The sequence below is a fragment of the Oncorhynchus keta genome, chromosome 6 (assembly GCF_023373465.1).
Source record: "Oncorhynchus keta strain PuntledgeMale-10-30-2019 chromosome 6, Oket_V2, whole genome shotgun sequence".
In the NCBI taxonomy this organism is placed as follows: domain Eukaryota; kingdom Metazoa; phylum Chordata; class Actinopteri; order Salmoniformes; family Salmonidae; genus Oncorhynchus; species Oncorhynchus keta.
The window spans coordinates 29013971-29038392 of NC_068426.1; the positions used below are offsets into that span (position 1 = coordinate 29013971).

Below are 24422 nucleotides of genomic sequence, written 5' to 3' on the forward strand. Positions count from 1 at the left end.
GGTAGACCGCAGGAATACTAACGTTCTTACTGATGTCATCATAATCTCAGAGGATTACAAACAACTGATTTGCATTGTCAACTACTGTATGTTATTCCTTGTAGTTATAGGGCTGGTTTCCCAGGTAAAAGATTAGTCGTATAGTCTATTTCAATTAATATTGTTCATTGGGGAGTGCTTTTTTAGTCAGCACTAGGCTTGATCTCTGTCCGGGAAACCGGTGCACATTGCATGAGATTATAACTAGGGCCCAGAGTTTCATCCTGACCAAATGACCTCACCTGACCAGGGAAATCACCGGGTCTCATAATAATATATCTAATGTAAATCAGGGGAATTACTGCCTAAAGCAAATAACTATGTCACATATACTGTATCTGTTAAAATAGTTCCCTAATGAGGAATTTGAATAGTCCCTTCAGTCTATTTACAATGAGAGTGATTCATCACAATGTAACATAGGCCTGCTTCATACAATAACAGGCTGTCGCAAAAATGCCATGAACACATCAACAAGGCAACTGATGAAATTCAATAGTTTTATTCCTCAATCAAAATTCTAGATTTGCAATTTGTTCCTTCTTCCTATTTTAACAGATGGGGTGGCAGGTAGCCTAGTGGTTAGAGCGTTGAGCCAGTAACTGAAGGTTGGTGGATCGAATCCCCAAGCTGACAGATAAAAATATATCGTTCTACCCCTGAACAAAGCAGTTAACCCACTGTTCCTAGGCTGACATTGTTAATAAGAAATTGTTCTTGACTGACTTGCCTAGTTAAATAAAGGTTAAAATAAATCATGATGTTTTAACAAGGAAAATTAGCAGAAATCTATAACAAACCTGTTTGTTTATTCTACCCTTGTCTTCGACACGTGCTGTGCATCAACAATCGTTCACTACTTATATCAGTCAGTGGTAACAGGACAGAGGAAGGCCATTTAAGAAAGCGGTAAATGTAGGGCTTTTAGAAATTTGGCAATCACTCAGTTTTGTAACGAATAAGATGTTCAGAACCATTTGTAGCTTCATTCTTTTGAATTCAATAGAGGTTGGTTAGGAACCTATCTCATTCTTGAACACACACCTTTTCCCGGTGGTGGTGGTTTTCCTCTGACACACGGCAGAGATGGTGTTTGCGCCCCCTCTGCCAGACTCCAGGGCGATGTCCCATAAGGCTGAGTCACTGGGCCTCGCTGTACTGAATGACATCCCCTTCCTCACTGTGGCTCTGGAACACAGACACACAGTTACTGTAACACACACAGGTCAGTTGACATACACACATACTGTACAAACACAGGCTACTTGAGTTGATATCAACAGAATCTCCACGTTTCTGTTTGAGTATTATTGACCCATGATGTATCTGCTGCAGGGGAGGTGGGTCTATCTAAGATCACCTGAGAACCTCAGATAATGATGGAAGCCTGACGTACACTACATGACGAAAAGTATGTGGACACCTGCTCGTTGAACATCTCATTCCAAAATCATGGGCATTAATATGGAGTTGGTTCCCCCTTCGCTGCTGTAACAGCCTCGACTCGTCTGGGAAGGCTTTCCACTAGATGTTGGAAAATTGCTGCTGGGACTTGCCACAAGAGCATTAGTGAGGTTGGGCACTGATGTTGGACGACGTTTGGCATTGCGCATGGTGATCTTAGGTTTGTGTGCAGGCTGCTCAGCCATGGAAACCCATTTCATAAAGCTCCTGACGTACAGTTCTTGTGCTAACATTGCTTCCAGAGGCAGTTTAGAACTCGGTAGTGAGTGCTGGAACCGATGACAGATTTTAACGTGCTATGCGCATCAGCACTTGGTGGTCCTGTTCTGTGATCTTGTGTGGCCTACCACTTCTCGGCTGAGCCGTTTTTGCTCTTAGACGTTTCCACTTCACAATAACTGCACTTACAGTTGACCGGGGAAGCTGTAGAAGGGCAGACATTTGACGAACTGACTTTTAGGAAAGGTGTAATCCTATGATGGTGCCAAGTTAAAAGTCACTCTTCATTACGGTTCATTCTAATGCCAATGTTTGTCTATGGAAGTTGCACTGCTCTGCGCTCAGCATCTAAAGCTGCCTGGTTGGTGAAAGTTCAATTTGAAAGAAGATCAACATGTTATTACCACTGTTTGGCTGGTCTGTGTGTGTGTGTGTGTGTGTGTGTGTGTGTGTGTGTGTGTGTGTGTGTGTGTGTGTGTGTGTGTGTGTGTGTGTGTGTGTGTGTGTGTGTGTGTGTGTGTGTGTGTGTGTGTGTGTGTGTGTGTGTGTGTGTCTATGCGTACGTGTGTGTCGGAGAAGTGATGTTTACCTCCCTGCCTGCAAACCGAGAATCAGCAGGCACATCTTATTCCCATCAGCACTAGCTGCTTGCTGGGGAACCACTGATCATTTAATCTGCTGTGTGATATCATCCCCTCTATCTATCCAGTCAACAGCAGTGCAGGAGCCCTCATTACACGCCTGTAAGGGTGGGAGGACCAGGCAGGGTGGCAGTACGAGGCCCTCATACAAACTCTCTAGGATGGGGTGACCCAGTATAGGTAAAGAATGCTCTCTAACATTTCCTGACCATGGAGATCTTGTCATCAGACTTCCTGGAATGATTTAATAAGCATGTACAGTGCTGTGAAACAATATTTGCACCTTTCTAATTCTCTCTACTTTTGCATATTTTTGATACTGAATGTTATCAGATCTTCAACCAAAACCTAATATTTGATAAAGGTAACCTAAGTGAACAATGACATACTTAAGTTCATGAACAAAGTTATTTAACACCCAATGTCCCTGTCAGAAAAAACAATTGCCCCCTTACACTCAATAACTGGTTGAGCCATCTTAAACTGCAATGAGTCCAACAAAACACTTCCTGTAGTTGTTGATCAGTCTCTCAAATCGCTGTGGAGGAATTTTGGCCCACTTTTCCATGCCGAACAGAGATTTGTGGGTTTTCAAGCATGAACTGCTCATTTAAAGTCATGCCACAACATCTCAATTGGGATTAATTTTGGATTTTCACAGGCCATTCCAAAACTTCAAATGTGTTTCTTTTTAGCCATTTTCATGTTGACTTGCGTTTTGGATGATTCTCTTGCTGCATGACCCAGCTGCGCATCAGCGCAAAGATGGATGGCCTGATATTCTCCTGTAGCACTAACGCCGGTAGCCATGAAGTGCTTTGAAAGGTTGGTCATGGCTCATATCAACACCATCATCCCAGAAACCCTAGACCCACTCCAATTCACATATCGCCCCAACAAATCCACAGATGTCACAATCTCAAACACATTCCACACTGTCCTATCCCACCTGGACAAAAGGAACACCTATGTGAGAATGCTGTTCATTGACTACAGCTCAGCGTTCAATACTTAGTGATGAATGGTCCCTGGACACTTAAGGGACAGTTATGACGAGTGTGTTTCATTTGGTCATCTCATGAAGGACAGGAAACACACATAACTGTATCTCTTAAAGTGTATATTTCCCAGCTGTCAGGGTTACATCTAAATATTGTGAAATGTATGTGAATAAACATGAAACTATTTGTGAAAAGATGTAATGTGATATTAACCTTCTAAACAAGAGTATTAACTAGTCAGTGGCCACACCCCCGTGAGCCCAGACATCACATTTGGCTTCATGGAACAGCCATTTTCTACTGAAATGTATAAAACCCACCCCGGCTGATATTCACACCAGACCACACAAACAATGGGTGTAAACTAAGGATGCAAATGGTTGAATTTCTAAGACCAAAACATGCCGGGGGACTCTGGTGTGTGAAGTGGTTAAAACTACAAGGTGCCAAAGAGACATGGTAAGGCCGATGTCTCAAATGGTTAAGACCTGTAGAAACTAGACTAGAAAACCATCCCATGTGGACCATTGGCTGGATATGGTTAAACTTTAAGACTATCGATTCACTACTGAATAAGTGAGAAATTCCAGACGACACAAATTACTAGTCTGAAGTTAGAAATTACGTAAATCTGGGACAAGTACAACTGCCGAAACACAGTACTCTGAAGTACCCATTCTAACATCCACAAAATACTTTGATCTTCAGGGAAACGCAACCAGAGACTTTTCTGTCTCGAGCAGAAGGACTGGATTCCAACAGAGAAAACAACAATGACATACGTGCATAAATATAAATTGAGATTTATTTTCGAATGAGCGGTCGTTCATGTAAAGTGTTAGCAGTTTCTATGAGTGTCGTAATCCTGAGTTTCCCGCTCTTGAACTGCACACCCCTTTTCTTTTGTCTACCAAGCCGTCATATCGGTTTCGTCCGCTAGGGACTTTTTCTTTGTATCATGTTGCAACCCAATGTACAATATCTATGTATTTTCATGTATGTCTGTGATTTGATTGATTAGTTAGTAAATCAATAATTAAGCCAATTTGTACATCGCTGATTCGTAATCTATATTAGGGTTCGAGCAAATAACCAAGAATTTTACGACTTTCAGATGAGACTGATAGAAGGAAGAGAATAATTCATGATTGACTGCTATTGATATAAAAGATCTTCAGATCTTTAAGAGTGGATTCGGGACATAGCCCTCTCTATAAACTAATGATTCAGTGGTGCCCCGCATTCCTAATGAGTTAGTTATTGCCAAAGTAATTTAATCAAATAATTGAACGTTAGGTAATCGATTTGAAAATAGTATGTCATCACAAATGGTAAAGACATGACAACTTATTGATGAAGCCGATGACTGAGGTGTTATACTCCTCAATGCCATTGGATGAATCCCGGAATATATTCCAGTCTGTGCTAGCAAAACAGTCCTGTAGTGTAGCATCTGTGTCGTCTGAACACTTCCATATTGAGTGAGTCACTGGTATTTCCTGCTTTAGTTTTTGCTTGTAAGCAGGAATCAGGAGGATAGAATTATTGTCAGATTTACCAAATGTACATCACTGGGGCCAAGCTTCCTGCCATCCAGGACCTATATACTAGGCGGTGTCAGAGTAAAGCCCATAAACGTGTCAGAGACTCCAGTCACCCAAGTCATAGACTGTTTTCTCTGCTACCACACGGCAAGTGGTACCGGAGCGCCAAGTACAAAAGGCTCCTTAACAGCATCTACTCTCAAACCATGACTGCTGAACAATTAATCAAATGGCCACCAGACTGTTATATTAACCCCCCCTCCATTTGATTTGTACACTGCTTCTACTCGCTGTTTAATATCTATGCACAGTCACTCCACACCTACCTACCTACATGTACAAATTACCTCAACTAGCCTGTACTCCCGCACACTGACTCGGTAGCTGTACCACCTGTATATAGCCTCGTTATTGCTATGTTATTGTGTTATTTTTCTTATTATTGTTATTATAAATTTTTTTAAACTTTATTTGGTAAATATTTTCTTGACTCTTCTTGAACTGCAATATTGGTTAAGGGCTTGTCAGTAAACATTTCACAGTAAGGTCTACACTTGTATTCGCCGCATGTGACAAATAAAGTTTCATTTGATTTGCTTTGAGAATTCTCTATTACGGCAAGTCCTCCAGGTCCTGAGGCAGCAAAGCATCCTCAAACCATCACACTACCACCACCACCATGCTTGACAATTGGTATAAGGTTCTTACTGTGGAATACATTGTTTTGGTTTTTGTCAGGAATAATGGTACCCATGTCTTCCAAAAAGTTATACTTTGGACTCATCTGTCCATACAACATTCATCCAAGAGTCTTGATGATCATCCAGGTGCTTCCTGGTGCTTTTTGGCAAACTTCAGTCAACGTTTTGGACGAGATGTATCCCATTATGCCTGGCAAAAACCAAACACTGCATTCCACAGTAAGAACCTAGGGGAGGTTCAGGACCTGAACGTCGACACTGTATGTGCATTGCGGGTGGGTACAAGGAGTACAAGGAGTCAAAGTAAGTCTTTAATCTTGTGTATGTGTGTGAGATATAACCAATATAACCTAAATGTATGTCAATCTGTCCAGTACAGTATATAAATTTGCAATATATGTTTAATGTGATGTAATACATATAGTCATCTGTGTGTTTCTCTTTGCGTGAAAACATACAAGCTTATTTAGATGGAGTGATTCTGTCCTGGCCGAGTCTGGGCTGACTGAGACTGTATCCCAAATGGCACCCTATTCTCTATGTAGTGCAGTACTTTTGACCAGGCCCATTTGTCTCCGTCATTGTGTGTGTGTGTGTATCTAAATGGAGAAGTGCCTGTAACATTGTTTCTTAATCAGGCCCGTTGATTGTGTGGCCTAAGGAAGCACTAATCTCCTTTTGGGTTTTTTCCAGCTGTGCAACATGGCCCTGGAGCTCTCACTGCTCTTCCGTAAGCTTTTTTCGACTCAATCCATAGGCCAGACAGCTTGTCTGTTCCTCCCAGCGAACATAAAGGCTTAGATAGGGGACAAAACAGAGACACGTGAGACTTCAAGGCGTGGGAGGAGACCTAGTGATAGATTTTGAAGGCCGACCAGGGGCTGCCTGGAAGTTGAATTTAGTCAAAACCACCATTGAAATGTTTACGCAGGCAGTGCCTTTAAATTTTTATTATTATTTTTTTTTTTACAAATCCCTACTTGTACATATTTATTACACTGAGAACTGGAGGCCACTACATGTGAGAGCAGTTTAGTTAATATAATACTTGTCTAAATAAAGTTAAGTAATATGGAGTTTCACATCTTCCATCAGCGAGATAAAGGTCACTGATCTATCGCTCTCATCTATCTCAACCGGAATAAAATACCTTTCCTAGAAAAGATGATTAAATCATGATTATTTGTCAGAAGTCATTAGCATTAAAAGGTGACAGGCAAAAATGTCCCTGTTTTTCCAAACCTTTCTACAACAATACAAACGCTAAATACATCATAAAATGATCTGCAATCATTTTTTGGTCGGGGTAGATTTTGTATCCTTGATATAACACTAAAATAGGTATGGTTACCTGTCAATTTGCTCTATTGGAATTCTTGGAAAATGTTAAAAATTGTCTGATTTTAGTGCCCAATTTCACACATTTCTAGTATGTGAAACAAAATCTCTCTATTTTACATTTGATCCAGCAATTTCAAAGTAGTTTTCATTTTTCACAAAACTAGCTAGGTTTTGATCCAATTGGCGACAGATTTTCAAGCGAGTACTCTATATTTTCCCACCAGTGGTGTGTCCACCAAATTTACTTTTAGTGGACAAAAGTCACTGCATGGCGATGTAGTGCACACAAAATGTACTTAAGTTTTCATGTACTGAATAAAAATCTAAAGTACAACAAGATTCCATCGTATTTTCAACTATTTGAAAGTTAAACAGCAAATGTGCTACCCTGGTCTTGGCTAGTGTGCTCTAGACAACAGCTCACAGATGTAATGAGGTCAGGCTGTGCGGGTAGGCAAGTCTAGATAATGAGATTATTATGGATAAGAGCAAGAATATTTGTATTTGTCAAAAGGTTGTGAAGCTTCGATCAGCATGTCACCAGAAGACCCTCGATATTTATTGGAAAAGAGCATCGAGATCACAGTTCAACTTAACCACACTGTGATGTTCATCGTAATTTATTTAATCTGTAGCCTAATAAATTGCATCATTTCTCAAATCATAGTGGGAGGACACACCATCACCGCGTTATTCCAAGTTTATTTTGATATGATGGCTATTATATCAGTATTTGCGCATAAAGGAGTTTTCACTGCTATTTCCCGCATAATTAATTTTACCGACACAAAAAGATTCCACCATGTCCAAATTATTCTACCGAAACTTCCTGTTTCCATCACAGCTGTCGTGATATATTTTTTTAAATGTTATGACTTTACTCACGTAAAAACTGTTGACGGAAACTTGGTTAGTGTGACAGTTGGTGGTCAGTCAGATTTATGCTGCAGAATGAGAAGACACGATGCTGTTCTCCTTCTAGCTAACTATAATAAATCACTTGAAACGACACTACTATTTAAGTGATCTTTAATTATGTACAGCTCAAAGTGGTAAGAGTACTTGTGATTGAGAAAACTCTTATCAAAGCAGTTTCACCAGGAGAGATCATGATCATGGATGTTCTTGGTTAGCTAAGCCACACTTGGGCTAGCTAATGTTTGCTAACCTTGTGTTCACAGTACAATTGTCCGAAAGGGTCTAGCTAGCTATATATGGTAACAATTGACCAGTCAGTAATAGCTCAATTATATTGTTTCCCAAGAAGTAAACTAAGTGTATTAGCTAGCTAGCTTATACTGTACATGTGTTGTATCATCCAACAAGTATTATCAACTAAAACGTTTAGCTAATCTTAGCTGTATGAATGGGAGCCTCATCAAATTGATTGGGAATACACTGTCCAGCTATAGCTAGCTAACTAACTAGCTAGATCATACTGGATCTCATTATCTCTACTTGCTTTCACAGTCTCAAGTCATCATTAGACGTCCCTTCATGTTTCGCAAACTTCAAATTACGAAGTTGTTCCAAACATCAATTTTCAAAGTGTTTAAAGATTAAGTGTAAGCATTATGTGAATATTTTTTAGGTTAGGGTTAAGTTTAGGCATTAACTCTGAAATCTTAAGGTTAGGTATTAACTCCAAATGGTTAAGGTAAGGGTTAAGGTTTGGGATAGGCTTAAAACAAAAATCTCAAAACACTGACTTAAATCACAGGTGACCTGACTGCATTATCTGCATATGAGTATAACCATTATTGACATACATGTTTATTTCCCAGATCATGTCAGTGTCATTTGTTTCATTTCTGATCCAGAAAATTACTCATAAAACCATGCCTGTAGCTTGAGTTCCTTGCAGTGAGCAATTGTTATTTTCCTTTTGCCCTCAAATTACATCATCCTTGAATTCTATGGACAGAAAATGACATTCACCAAAAAGTAGAAATGACAGCTAAAATGTAGTCATATTTTTTGGTGTGTGGTGGCTAATTTAATGAAGCCTACATGAGCATTATTATTAAGTGTTATAGTTTTGTGGAGACTTTGCCTGTCACCTTTAAACACACATGTGATAGGAATCACTGATGCTCTTTATGTGACTGGCATGTGATGCAGCTGTGGATCATAATATCAGATAGCGCAAATCAGTGGTGTGTGTGTGTGTGTGTGTGTGTGTGTGTGTGTGTGTGTGTGTGTGTGTGTGTGTGTGTGTGTGTGTGTGTGTGTGTGTGTGTGTGTGTGTGTGTGTGTGTGTGTGTGTGTGTGTGTGTGTGTGTGTGTGTGTGTCAGACAGAAAATGATTTGCTTTCATAGGCAACTATTTGAATTTGCGATTGGAATACTAATTGCTTAGCAGGGTGTTGTCTTATAAAGTACTAACATTTCATTATTGTTTAAACTGAGCTGACTGTTTGAAACAGCAAAAACAGGATCAAAGACAGAAATACTTCTCCATTAGGTCTATTACAGCAATTGTATTAGAGGGGAACATATTCAGATAATGGGGAGGACATCAGAATAGTGTGGTCATGAAGTGAACGCCCAGTGGCTTAAAGGGTTAGACACACACACACACACACACACACACACACACACACACACACACACACACACACACACACACACACACACACACACACACACACACACACACACACACACACACACACACACACACACACACACACACACACACACACACACACACACACACACACACACACACACTCCCCCTGTCCCGTCCACCTGCAAAGGTGTGTTAGTCAGTCAAACATACTGGTGCCCTGTGACAGATGATATTCTGATCAATACTAACCCAGGCAGGCCCGAGGCATGGGTCAGGAGCCAGACTAATCAACTCTCAGCTAGATTTGTTGAGGCAAGGCCACCATCACAGCCAAACAATCTACCAACCAAACATATCATTACTCCTGTTAAAAGAGAAATTCAGTCAAAAACGGTAAAAACACAGCCTGCTTGAAAGTCCTACATCTGCTAAACTTGACTGCTGACATGCAAACATTTTGTGCACTATATTTACAGTGGACTAATGAAAAAAATACTAAAAGATAGTTTGAGTGGATTTTTCAATTAAGATAATTAGGACATTTTTTTTTTTACATATATAGCTCAATCTAGTGGGCCAGTACCAGGAACCAGGAGGAATTCAGACCAACAGGGGCAAAGCCAGATGACAACAGTCTATTTTAAGCCTGGCTGGATCAATAAACAGTCTAAGTATGAGATCAGGATGGTAAAGGAAATGAGTCAATGAGGAGGTTGATTAAATAAATCCTTTGCCTGAGATCAAGTAGAAAAGGGGGGAATTAAGGGAGACTTGATAGAGCTGTCTGTGTGACTTCCTCAAAGTCAACTCATCATCATCTCATTTGTGATGTTTTACACCTCCACTCTTCATCTACTACCTTCACATATCCCACGTTTACAATCTATTTAGTGTGGAACAGCCAACGGGCTATCAGCTGAATAGACTGCTGCCGGAGACTTCCTGTACCTCCCTTAAAGCACAGCACAAACTCATCACTAAAATAGCACTTTTCAAAATACACAATGTTAGCATCCCATGGCCTGAATTTGACAAAGTATTAATTCCTTTGGACTAAGCAATCAAAAAATGTTGCAGATAAAAAAATAAGGCTGCCTGAAATGTCCTTAGGTTACCCACAATTCTACAGGGCAAAGTAAATTACTTGTGGAAAATGAACTGCCATGCAACCGTCATTTCCAGCGAGCTAATTTTCCCAGCCGATCATGCAGCAGGAGGACAAACAGAGTGGGCTCATTTTCATAGATTACAGTAGGCGTCTGGATTTGGTATTCCGAGTTCACTTCATATCTAATGTAAACACTCGCTAAGACTCTCTACCCTTATATTAGCTTCTGACATTTTAATTTCTGATTTTTTGATTTTGATGATTCTAACAGTCTTAAGGGTTTAGGCTAGAGGAGTGAGCTTGGTAAATGTAAGCTTGGTATAATTTTTTCTTCTTCTTTCAAATGAAATACACAGTGTTTATAAAGAAACTGATATGAGAAGAATCCAATTCGGTCACCAAAAATATTGAAATTAATTCCACAAGTAACTCTATAAGGCTTTGTAGAGAATCTCAAATAAGTTCAAGTTTAATATACATTGTAGCATATGATCTCTGTCCTGTATATGCTGATATTGTACTGTGGGCTTTTTCATAGAGGGAAAGAGCAAAAGGGATAGCCACTTTGGACAGACTGGGAATGGATGGTATCCAGTGGTGTAAAGTACTTAGGTAAAAATACTTTTAAGTACTACTTAAGTAGTTTTTTTGGGTATCTGTACTTTACTATTTATATCAAATATTGTATGTTTTACTCCATACATTTTCCTTGACACCCATAAGTACATGTTACATTTGAAATGCTTAGCAGGACATGAAAATAGTCAAATTCAACCGAACATCCCTGGTCATCCCTACTGCCTCTGATCTGAAGGGCTTACTAAACACACATGCTTAGTTTGTAAATGTTCCAATCTGAATGTTGGAGTGTGCCCGTGGATTTCCGTAATTTAAAAAAGAAGAACATTGTGCCATCTGTTTTGCTTAATATAAGGAATTTTAAATTATTTATACTTTTGATACGTAAGTATATTTTAAACCAAATACTTTTAGACTTTTACTAAAGTAGAATTTTACTTTTAGAATTTTACTGGGTGACCTTTACTTGAGTCAATTTCTTTTAATTACTTTTACTCAAATATGACAGTTGGTACTTTTTCCTGATGGTTTCTGAGTACTGGCTATGAGGTAGAGCAGCAAATACGCTTACTATAATTGAGAGCCTTGTTCCAATGACTGTGGGACTGGAACTACCAACAAACACAATTGCACACACACCTCACACATTTACAACCGCACACAAACACAAGTCCAGGAGAGGCAGTAATGGAACGGTGGTCAGATCATCTCCACCCAAAGGGTTAACCTCTCGAATCGTTTTCAATCAGAACAGGGATTATCTGCCATAACCCTTGGGGTTTGGACTCAATTTTGGGCCTGGAGGAGTGAAGTGGAGCAGGGATTTCCCCAAGGAAGAATCACGCATCTCTGAGCCAAGCCAATTCAGACCTGGTTCCACATGGCCTTAAAACACTCGGCTCAGTCCCTTCACTCGTCTCCCCTCTCTAAATTCCAGTATGGGGCGATGAAGAGCAATGGGACTCAAGCACAGAGGCCTAACAGCATCTGCAGTGGGTCAATGGATTTGGGAAGTTCAGGTGGCAAACAGATTGATCTCTCAAATAAATATTGTGACCAGAGAGGGTAGGCATCTCTCACGCAACTCTCCTCGATCCCCACCGACACAATGCAACAAATCCAGGTCAGTTTCAGGTTCAGAGATGATTAAACTTGTAACATTTTTGGCAGCCAGTCAAGGGTCCCATTTCGACAATAACTAATCTAGTGGAGGTTTCATCTTTTGTTATCTGTACTGAATATCCCTCCCTGTGCCTTTTAGTCATATAATAGGATATGAACTGTGGATTAACACAAGGTCAGGGTACGCTTTGGGATATCACTGTATCAGAAGATAGAGCATGTTCTGCTGTTTTTCAGTATACTCATCTAAAACATTCCAATAAAAGCAATATTATTCTGCTCTGTGATGTGCATCCGAGGCAGTGAGTAGAGCTGTTGCAAAACAGATTGAATTGTGTGTTTTGGTGCGATAGAGCTGCCTGCGTAATAAGTTCATTTCGGCCCAAAGGAGTCAGGCAGCTGTTAGTTATTTGTTTTCTTGCTCCATTAAATTGATGCATTATTTATGAACTAAAATATTCTGAAATTCCCGTTCAAACATTAATGGGATGTTAAGATATGAAGGCTGCCGAATAATTTCCCAATTATTTTCCCCATCTATGGAAGAGCGACTTGTGATCTTCTTTCAGTCGAGTGAAGTAGACGGGGACTAGCATACGACAAGTCTGTAATATGTGTAGGGAGCGGAACTGCAAGACGACTCCCAGCCACACCAGCATTCAACCATCCCACAGCATGGCCTTGGAGACACGCCCTGGCGCCAATCAAGTGGCCTTAAGTTACCATTTAAATGCATGGAACTTATCCTTCATGAAGTGCCTCTCCCATACATCATGGTGATAAACTTTTCGCACAAGGCCTACAATGACACCAATTATTTATTTTCTTTTGCTAACTTCCTCCAACATACACTACAAGACCAAAAGTATGTGGACACCTGATAGTCAAACCTCTCATTCCAAAATCATGGTCATTAATATGGAGTTGGTCCCCCTAAGCTTCTATAACAACCTCCACTATTCTGGGAATACTTTCCACTAGATGTTGGAACATTGCTGCAGGGACTTGCTTCCATTCAGCCACAAGAGCATTAGTGTGGTCGGGCACTGATGTTAGGCGATTAGGCCTGCATTCCAATTCATTCCAAAGGTGTTCGATGGGGTTGAGATCAGGGCTCTGTGCAGGCCAGTCAAGTTCTTCCACACCGATCATAACAAACCATTTCTGATTGGATCTCGCTTTGTGCAAGGGAGCATTGTCATGCAGAAACAGGAAAGGGTTTTCCTCAAACTCTTGCCACAGAATCATCTAGAATGTCATTGTATGCTGTAGAGTTAAGATTTCCCTTCAGTGGAACTAAGAAGCCTACTATAGCCCAAGCCATGAAAGACAGCCCCATACCATTATTCATCCTCCACCAAACTTTACAGTTGGCACTATGCATTGGGGTAGGTAGCATTCCCCCGGCATCCGCCAAATCCAGATTCGTCCGTCGGACTGCCAGATGGTGTAGCGTGATTAATTACTACCGAGAACACATTTCCACTGCCCCAGAGACCAACGGCGAGGAGCTTTACACCACTCCAGCCACCACTTGGCATTGCGCATGGTAATCTTAGGCTTGTGTGCGGCTGCTCAGCCATGGAAACCCATTTCATGAAGCTCTGACGAACAGTTACTTGCCTCTGGAAGTAACTTGGTAGTGAGTGTTGCAACCGAGGACAGATGATTTTTACGCGCTACGCGCTTCAGTACTCGGTGCTCCCGATCTGTGAGCTTGTGTGGCCTACCACTTTGCGGCTGAGCTGTTGTTGCTCCTAGACATTTCCACTTCAAAATAACAGTACTTACAGTTGACTGGGGCAGCTCTAGCAGGGCAGAACTTTGACAAACTGACTTGTTGGAAAGGTGGCACCCTATGACGGTGCCACATTGAAAGTCACTTCATGGCTGTGTGCTCGATTTTATACACCTGTCAGCAACGGGTGTGGCTGAAATAGCCCAATCCACTCATTTGAAGGTGTGTCCATATACTTGTGTGTATATATAGTGTATTTTGTACTCATAAAATCCGCTTAACATGAAAGGTTAACATTTGTTGTGTTCTTTATATGTTTTCATAATCCAATAAACAAATTATATTTATACATTTAATGTTACATATGGATTTATGTTCTGAGCAAGGGGTAGGCACATCATGGTAGCATACATCATAGTAACAGAGGGGACGCAGTAACACATTAAATGTATATTAGTAGTATTAGTAAACCCACATTAAACAAATAGGATGTAGAATTGATCCTCAATAGTCAGTGTTTGAGAGTGCATCAGTATATTCAGAATATGTTCTGCACACAAAGCAGTACAATACAATATATAGACAGTGAAGTCATATCAACAACATTATGTAGGTAGTACCTACAACATTCATAGCTAATTTATCAGACTATCTGATTGTGATCTGGATATTCTAGCTATGCAATGAGAGAGACTCACAGACAAACATTATATCCAAGCAGTGTTCTTACCTAAGAGTGAAGCTCTCCACAGCAGACACATTGGACAGGAACACATAGAAAGTGGCCAAGTCAGTGGTTCTCAGTGGTTTGGAGGAGGTCTGGACTACCAAGGCTCCCCCTAGTCTCAGACGCAGAAATGTAGGGTTCCCAGGTGAGGCCTTTAGGAGGTTGACACTCCCTACCCTCCTCAATGGTATACCAGACCCCACTGAGCCGCCCCTCCCCACCCCCACACGCTGCAGGCTGTCCTGGGGCACACACTGGCCCGTCCGGTCCCGTCGGCTTTGGAAGTAGATCTCTACGGGATTCCCCTGCACCTCTCCCAGTCTTTCCCTGGGGCTGAACCAGGCTGGCTCAGGTTTCAACTGGGCCACACAGAATCCCCCTGGGGACAGCAGGCATGCCCCCCGCACTTCCCGTGTCTCCCAGAAGGCATACGCCGTCACACAATGCGCCCCCTCCTCCGACGCTCCCTTCCTCCCACTACTACCCCTGTCCTCTTTTTCCCCTGCCTTCATCCCAGCATCACCTCCACTGGCCAAATCGGGCATGTGGAAGAGGATTCTGACAATGGGCGTGGAGGAGCGGACCTGGCGGGCCAGGACGACAGGAAGGATCCTACGGCCGCTGAGGAGCAGCTCTCGGCCGATAGGCCTCTCCACAGACAGGGGGCCATACGTGGCGTTGACGGCCGGCCGCAGGAGGCCCGCCCCGGGGTTGGTGATGAGGAAGGCCTGCCTCTGGGCCTGCAGGCCGGAGTTCCCCAGCAGCTCTTGGCTATTCTCTCTCAGCAGTAGGTGGTCTGCATTGAGGATCTGGTAGCCTACTGAGGGGTATACAGGGAAGGGAGCTTGGTTCTTGGTGTCTTCTGACATCTCCTGGCAGTGGACACCTAGAGAATGAGATTTCAAATACAGCTGTTAACATATCGCCAAAAAAAAAAATCACAGAGCAAATGTGTGTCTATTCAAAGTAGCAGCATTACTATGGTTTCTCCCCAAAAATGTGTTTAAATGTTGAATAATGGTGGTGGATAAAATAAAAGTTGACACCACTCTCTTGCACGTGACCATGGTTATTCAGTGGATTCAGTGGAAATCTAGAAGAGATGACCCCACTTTTCAGGCTACGGCTGCTGAAATCCAATATACTGTACATCAAACATCATCACAAGGAATGCCCTAGCTAGCCCACTGTCCTCCTGCCCCACTATACAGCCCATCCTGAAATCCAGCACAATCCCTTTCAATTTAAACATGACCTCGAACAGCCGAGTAGCTTTACAGCTGAGACCACTTGGAATGATACAGTAACAAGGCAAAGTATGAGTCAACTTTATCTAGGCAGTCCACAACTTCAAGGTCTGTATGTGTTGAATCCTGTTGTCATATACACTGAGGGAACAGCCTACATTTTTCGGGGCATGGACTACAAGGTGTCGAAAGCGTTCCACAGTGATGCTTGCCCATGTTGACTCCAATACAGTTGTGTCAAGTTGGCTGGATGTCCTTTGGGTGGTGGACTATTCTTGGTACACATGGGAAACCATTGATCATGAAACCCCCAGCAGCGTTGCAGTTCTTGATACAGTGCCTTGCGAAAGTATTCGGCCCCCTTGAACTTTGCGACCTTTTGCCACATTTCAGGCTTCAAACATAAAGATATAAAACTGTATTTTTTTGTGAAGAATCAACAACAAGTGGGACACAATCACTTTGACTTGGCCATTCTAACACCTGGATATGTTTATTTTTGAACCATTCCATTGTAGATTTTGCTTTATGTTTTGGATCATTGTCTTGTTGGAAGACAAATCTCCATCCCAGTCTCAGGTCTTTTGCAGACTCCATCAGGTTTTCTTCCAGAATGGTCCTGTATTTGGCTCCATCCATCTTCCCATCAATTTTAACCATCTTCCCTGTCCCTGCTGAAGAAAAGCAGGCCCAAACCATGATACTGCCACCACCATGTTTGACAGTGGGGATGGTGTGTTCAGGGTGATGAGCTGTGTTGCTTTTACGCCAAACATAACGTTTTGCATTGTTGCCAAAAAGTTCAATTTTGGTTTCATCTGACCAGAGCACCTTCTTCCACATGTTTGGTGTGTCTCCCAGGTGGCTTGTGGCAAACTTTAAACAACACTTTTTATGAATATCTTTAAGAAATGGCTTTCTTCTTGCCACCATTCCATAAAGGCCAGATTTGTGCAATATACGACTGATTGTTGTCCTATGGGCAGAGTCTCCCACCTCAGCTGTAGATCTCTGCAGTTCATCCAGAGTGATCATGGGCCTCTTGGCTGCATCTCTGATCAGTCTTCTCCTTGTATGAGCTGAAAGTTTAGAGGGACGGCCAGGTCTTGGTAGATTTGCAGTGGTCTGATACTCCTTCCATTTCAATATTATCGCTTGCACAGTGCTCCTTGGGATGTTTAAAGCTTGGGAAATCTTTTTGTATCCAAATCCGGCTTTAAACTTCTTCACAATAGTATCTCGGACCTGCCTGGTGTGTTCCTTGTTCTTCATGATGTTCTCTGCGCTTTTAACGGACCTCTGAGACTATCACAGTGCAGGTGCATTTATACGGAGACTTGATTACACACAGGTGGATTGTATTTATCATCATTAGTCATTTAGGTCAACATTGGATCATTCAGAGATCCTCACTGAACTTCTGGAGAGAGTTTGCTGCACTGAAAGTAAAGGGGCTGAATAATTTTGCACGCCCAATTGTTCAGTTTTTGATTTGTTAAAAAAGTTTGAAATATCCAATAAATGTCGTTCAACTTCATGATTGTGTCCCACTTGTTGTTGATTCTTCACAAAAAAAATACAGTTTTATATCTTTATGTTTGAAGCCTGAAATGTGGCAAAAGTTTGCAAAGTTCAAGGGGGCCGAATACTTTCGCAAGGCACTGTACACTCAAACCAGTGTGCCTGGCATCTACTACCATTCCCCATTCAAAGGCACTTAAATATATTGTCTTGCCCATTCACCCTCTGAATGGCACACAAATGCAATCCGTGTCAATTATCTCAAGGCTTAAAAATCCTTCTTTAACCTGTCTCCTCCCCTTCATCAACACTGATTGAAATGCACTTAACATGCGACATCAATAAGGGATCATAGCCTTCACCTGGATTCAGCTGGTCAGTATGTCATGGAATGAGTAGGTTTTCCTAATGTTTTGTACAGTCAGTGCCTTCAGAAAATATTCATACCCCATTACATTTTCCATATTTTGTTGTGTCACAGCCTGAATAAAAAATTATTAAATTGATATTTTGTGTGACTGGCCTTCACACAATAAATGGGTTGGGTTAAATGCAGAAGACACATTTCAGTTGAAGGCATTTAGTTGTACAACTGACTAGGTATTCCCCTTTCCTTTCCTAATAAGTTGCATAATAATGTTTAACCCCCAGAGTCGATTGATGCACCGGTTACATAATAGAAAAAATCCCACCAATATCAGTTGTTTTTGCATTGGATGCATCCCAATCCACCACATCCGCCAGTGTTGCACTTCAACAAATCAAAAAATATTTGAGATTCTTATGAGTAGCCACCCTTCGCTTTGATGACAGCTTTGCACACTCTTGGCAATTTGTGGAATTTCTTTCCTTCTTAATGCGTTTGAGCCAATCAGTTGTGTTGTGACAAGGTAGGGGAGGTATATAGAAGATAGCCCTATTTGGTAAAATACCAAGTCCATATTATGGCAAAAACAGCTCAAATAAGCAAAGAGAAACGACAGTTCATCATTACTTTAAGACATGAAGGTCAGTCAATCCGGAAAAAGTGCAGTCGCAAAAACCATAAAGCGCTATGATGAAACTGGCTCTCATGAGTACCTTGACAGGAAAGGAAGACCCAGAGTTACTGCTACAGAGGATAAGTTCATTAGAGTTAACTGCACCTAAGATTGCAGCCCAAATAAAAGTAACAGACACATCTCAAGGTCAACTGTTCAGATGAGACTACGTGAATCAGGCCTTCATGGTCAAATTGCTACAAAGGAACCACTACTAAAGGACACCAATAGTAAGAAGAGACCGGTGGGATTTTTGGTTCCAACTGCCGTGTCTTTGTGAGATGCAGAGTAGGTGAACGGCTGATCACTGCATGTGTGGTTCCCACGTGAAGCATGGAGGAGGTGTGATGATGTGGGGGTGCTTTGCTGGTGACACGGTCTGTGATTTATTTAGAATTCAAGACACTCTTAACCAGCATGGCTACCACAGCATTCTGCAGCGATACGCCATCCCATCTGGTTTGCGCTAAGTGACCCAAAACACACTTCCAGACTGTGTAAGGTCTATTTGACCAAGCAGAGTGATGGAGTGCTGTATCAGATGACGTGGCCTCCATAACCACCCGACCTCAACCCAATTGAGATGGTTTGGGATGAGTTGGACCATAGAGTGAAGAAAAGCAGCCAACATGCCCTCTGCATATGTGGGAACTCCTTCAAGAATGTTGGACAAGCATTCCTCATGAAGCTGGTTGAGAGAATGACAAGAGTGTGTAAAGCTGTCGTCAAGGCAAAGGGTGGCTACTTTAAAGAATCTCAAATATAAAATATATTTTTATTTATTTAACACTTTTTTTGGTTACTACATGATTCCATATGTGTTATATAGATGTTTTGATGTCTTCACTATTATTCTACAATGTACAATGTTTATACCTAAAGGCGTCCTAAAATTGTAAATCAAATAGCTTAATGATCCATAGTATGCCCATCTTAAAACAATTCCATATGTCAGCTTCTCATGTAATAATCTGTAGCGTCTGAACGGTTTCACCTAAAAAAACATTATGATCACTCTGTGGAAAGGGGAGACTTTCACATGATGGTGTTCACCGGTTTGCTCTACAACCCACACAAGTGTCACAGGACTCGTCTAAAGGTAACTGTTTTAAAAAATGAATTGAAGTATGATGATAGTTTCGTGCCTACGCCAAAAAATAGGTTAAATTAGTGCAAAAAATTATACTAAATATTTCCAGTTTTTTTTTTATATCGCCTACATTTGTAGGACAGACACTTCAAAATCTTGTTTCTTATGATTCATTTTTTTGACATTGATGAATGTTATTCAATGCCTGTCTATGGGCTTTATAGTAGAAAAGGCCAAAAGAAATGCCTAGCAAAGAAGGGCACCTTTTGGTAGATGGGTAAAAAAAAGAAGCTGACATTGAATATCCCTGTGAGCATGGTGAAGTTATTAATTACACTTTGGATGGTGTACCCAACACACCCAGTCACTGCAAATATATAAGAGTCATTCTTAACCCAGTTGCTGGAGTGGAAGGAACCTGCTCAGAGATTTCACCATGAAAAAAAGCAGCCAATCACTGATCACACATGCAAAATATTAATGAACACATTGCAAAATCATTAGCATTTTGTTAGAGGAGAGTAAGCAGTCTCTGGCCAATTGTTGTTGTGAAATGGAAGGGTTGTGCTGCCCTTCATGGCTCAACCTATGTGACCTTTCTCTTACGAAAGAGGGTCAATCAAAATCACATTTTAATTTCCAAGGATAAACTGGGGTTATAGAGGGTCATGAGGTGAAATTGTGCACTAAGCAAATATGAATACTTACTGATGTTTTAATCTTTCTACAGGCTAGACCTGTGTTTAGGCACAGCTTGGATATCTTAATGAGTGCACAGCAATGGAAGATAATAAATGCATGCATATTCATGTCCAAGCAGGGAGGACATCAAAAGACTGAGCTCTATCATTTTAATACAAACGTGAAGAGCACAGTGGCACAGCAAGGCCCACCCTAGAAGGATGAGACGGCACAACACACACACACACACACACACGTCTGAAATCTTTATCAACAGAAGACAAACAGCTTGGCTTGATTTTCACTCTGGCACCTCATCCTCTGGCCAAACAGTCCTGAAAACACACATGCCTTGTGAACAAATCATGTCTACAAAAACCTACACCACCAACACCACCACGTGTGATCGCACCACACCATAATGATTCAACTTGGACCTGTGGTTGGAATAGTGGTACTGTTCAAACAAGGGGGTTCAAGCATACTGCATCCAACGTGTGGTTGAGGGTTTAGTGCAATGCACATCATTCATCTACTCCAGGGGTGTCAAACATATGGCCAGCGGGCCAGTGGGGGTCCAATCAAATGGAAACTGTGTATAAATAATAATGTACCTACAATCATACAGTGCGGCCCTCGGGGCAAAATTAGTTTGACATTCCTGATCCACTCTATGGTACAATAATTGAGACTGTTGATCCATCTTTCCTTGAGTGCTTTTCATTAGTAGATAGAGGGAGATCTCAACATTTAAGTTCCTCATAAATACTGAAAATGACAAGTTTACTAGCATCCTAGCTAGCACATAACGTTCTGAGAACCTCGTGTTTCTTAGAGCTTGGTGAGAGCGTGCTTGTCTTATGGTTATATTGCATACCAACCTTCCCAAAACTTTCTGGTAATGGTGCAGGATAGTTGCTTGGCTTTGGAACATTCTCAGCACATTTAAGGAACTTGACAAAAAAAAATGATTTTCTTGCTTTATTATTTTTACACAATATTTCCTAAAAGTTCAAAACAAAGTTATATATTATTTACATTTTTGGTAATGTTCTAGGAATGTTCTCCAACTGTTTGACATTGGAATGTTCTCAAATAGTTAAGAAACAATGTGCTTCTGTGGGAATTTCAGTACTTCAGCGTAACGTTTCCTACAGTTTTCCTCATGTTCTACATTTAAAGTCATGTTCTCTTTTTGAAAAATACATATTGCGATGCACGTGGACACATGATCAGTGATGCCTCTGTGGATTGACCTGCGAACCCTCTTGCAGCCCACTTCAACAGGCTCACACCTTGCTCTCCACCCCTGCCTGCGGCACTGCTCCACCAGGTCCTCGTACTTCACCCTCCTTCTGTCATTGACCTCCTCAATGCAGTCCTCCAAAGGGACAGTGAGCTCCAGTAAGATAACCTGCTTGGAGGTTTCGGAAAGCAGCACAATGTCTGGCCTCAATGTCGTCTGAGCTGCTTTCCCAGTCTGGAGCTGTTGAAAGAAGAGGTTCTTGTAGCTGGCTTTTACCCACCTCTGACAAATACAATTGCCTGCTTCGTTGATCAGAGGCGCTTGCAGTAGCTGATTCCACTGCAGATAGTATCCGCTAAGGCTTTGAGCACCTGGTTGTGACACCAGCAGTTGAAACCCTCAACTAAGGCTTTTGAGCAGCAGCTGAGGATGTGCTCAAGGATTTCTCTCTTCAGGCACAGAGGACATGATGGTGAATTAACATTGCCCCAGCAGAACAGAAGATTTTTGGGTCACTTGGCTGGCATTAAGGGCTGCTGGTTTTATTTAAACCCTTATTTTACCAGGTAATTTGACTGAGAACACATTCTCATTTACATCAACAACCTGGGGAATAGTTACAGTGGAGAGGGAGCCAATTGTAAGCTGGGGATGGTATGAGGGCAAGATTGGGAATTTAGCCAGGACACCAGCGTTGACACCCCGACTCTTACAATAAGTGCCATGGGCTGTTTAGTGACCACAGAGAGTCAGGACACCGGTTTAACATCCCATCCAAAAGACAACACCCTACACAAGGCAATGTCTCAAATCACTGGCCTGGGGCATTGGGATATTTATTTTTTGACCAGAGAAATTACTGCCTTCTACTGGCTCTCCATCACCACTTCCAGCAGCATCTGGTCTCCCTTCCAGGGATTGACCAGGACCAACCCTGCTTAGCTTCAGAAGTAAGCCAGCAGTGGGATGCAGGGTGGTATAATGATGATGAGTAACTAAAGATTTTGTCTTCTGATCGTACAGGGCAATGTTGCTCAGGCTTTGAGGTAATTCCAGCCACATGTGGAGGTAGCTGCTGACCCTCTCGAACCCCTTGACTGTAAGATCAGGACCAGCAGGAGCCAGAGGATCCGTGGGAGGACACCATGAACCTGAGAGAGCCTTTATATGTCTCTATTTTGGTTTGGTCAGGGTGTGATTTGGGTGGGCATTCTATGTTTTGTTTTCTATGTTTTTTGTCTTCTAGGTTTTTGTGCTTCTATGTTTTGGCCGGGTATGGTTCTCAATAAGGGACAGCTGTCTATCGTTGTCTCTGATTGGGAATCATACTTAGGCAGCCTTCTTTCCCTGTTGTATTTGTGGGTAGTTGACTTTTGTTAGTGGCATTATAGCCCTGTAAGCTTCACGGTTGTGTCTTCATTTGTTGGTGACATTTTAAATAAAAGGAAAATGTATGCTCACCACGCTGCACTTTAGACTACTTCGTTCGATGGCCGTGACACCATGTTGGTACAATCACGCTTCCAGCTCCTGGTTGGCTATCTTTATGGATGCTGTATTCCTCAGGCTGCTGTCAAACATCTTACTGAGATGCTTCACTGGATTCTCTGTGACGGATGAGATATGTGTGTCTTGAATGGCAAAGCGGAACCTGTCCACTGTCTTCCATCTCCACCACCAGGGATCTAGATTTGCTGGATTAAAGATCATCCGTGCCCAGGTGACATGCTTCTGCAACCCCTTCAGATTCCACCTACTACAGGGACAAGATGTTCTTGTCACAGACCAGTCGTCCATGAAGGCTCTGATAGGAGGTTGTCGCATGGCAGACTTGGTCAGCGGGTCTCTACATTCCACCTCTGCTGACGTCAGCAGCATGATCATGGCAAGGGCAAACAGGATCACTGAAATGGTGCAGCCAGTGATGATTCCTTTCCCAAGCCTGTGCCATTCCGATGCTGTGGACTCAGAGGTGACTCTCAAACTGAAACTGTTGTAGTAGTCCAGCCTGGGATGTGGTGCCGAACTAGAGCCACTTCAAACAGCTTGTGGGGTATGGAGCTATAAGCGTTTGTGAGGTTCAGCCACAGTACAGCAATGTCTCCTCTGTTCTCCTGGGCTTCTCTGATTAGCTGCGTGACCATGCTTGTGTGCTCCAGGCACCCTGATACCTTCGGAATCCCTCCTTTCTGGACTGATGTGTCGATGTAGGAGTTTTTCAGGAAGTAGTCTGTCAGATGCCTGGACACAATTCCGAAGAATATCTTTCCTTCAACACAGCAGTGAGATGGTTCTGAACTGGTTTATGTTCTTTGAGTTCTCCTCCTTAGGAATCCATACTCCGTCTGCACATCTCCACAGTTGAGTGACTTTGCCCCTTCTCCAGAAGACCTTCAGAATTCTCTAGAGCTGGTGTAGTAGCTATGGCCAGTGTTTGTAGAGCTTGTAGGGCACACCACACCACACTGAGCTAGCTCTTGCCCTCTTGACAACCTCCAATACCTCCTTCCAACTGGGATTCTCGTTGAACTCTGTGGTTGGTACTGGTGGAACTATCAAGGCTTTGCAGTGCTCCAGATCTTGCTCTCTGATAGCGCCACTGTACGTGCTGCGGAGATTATTGTTGATCTCATCTTTGGAGCAGGTAAGCTGACCACTGCGCTTCTGCCCTAGTGGTGTAACTGTAATGGGTTACAGAGTTAATGTTTACAGTAAATACATTGAGAGTTATTTACAGTGCCTTCAGAAAGTGTTTATACCCCTTGACTTATTCCACATTTTGTTGTGTTACACTCTGAATT

At 42.0% G+C, this 24422-nt stretch overlaps 1 protein-coding gene across 1 annotated transcript in view; it reads right to left on the reverse strand.

Moving 5' to 3' along the window:
- The window catches only part of LOC118384873 (transmembrane protein 132D-like), a 46280-nt gene that overhangs the window by 18638 nt on the left and 3220 nt on the right, over positions 1 to 24422 (reverse strand). Inside the window, exons 2-3 of the mRNA XM_052521286.1 lie at positions 14800 to 15682; positions 1084 to 1227 (exon numbers count right to left, since the gene is read on the reverse strand). Of these exons, the coding sequence (XP_052377246.1) occupies positions 1084 to 1227; positions 14800 to 15682 (1027 nt within the window). The remainder of the gene's footprint in view (positions 1 to 1083; positions 1228 to 14799; positions 15683 to 24422) is intronic.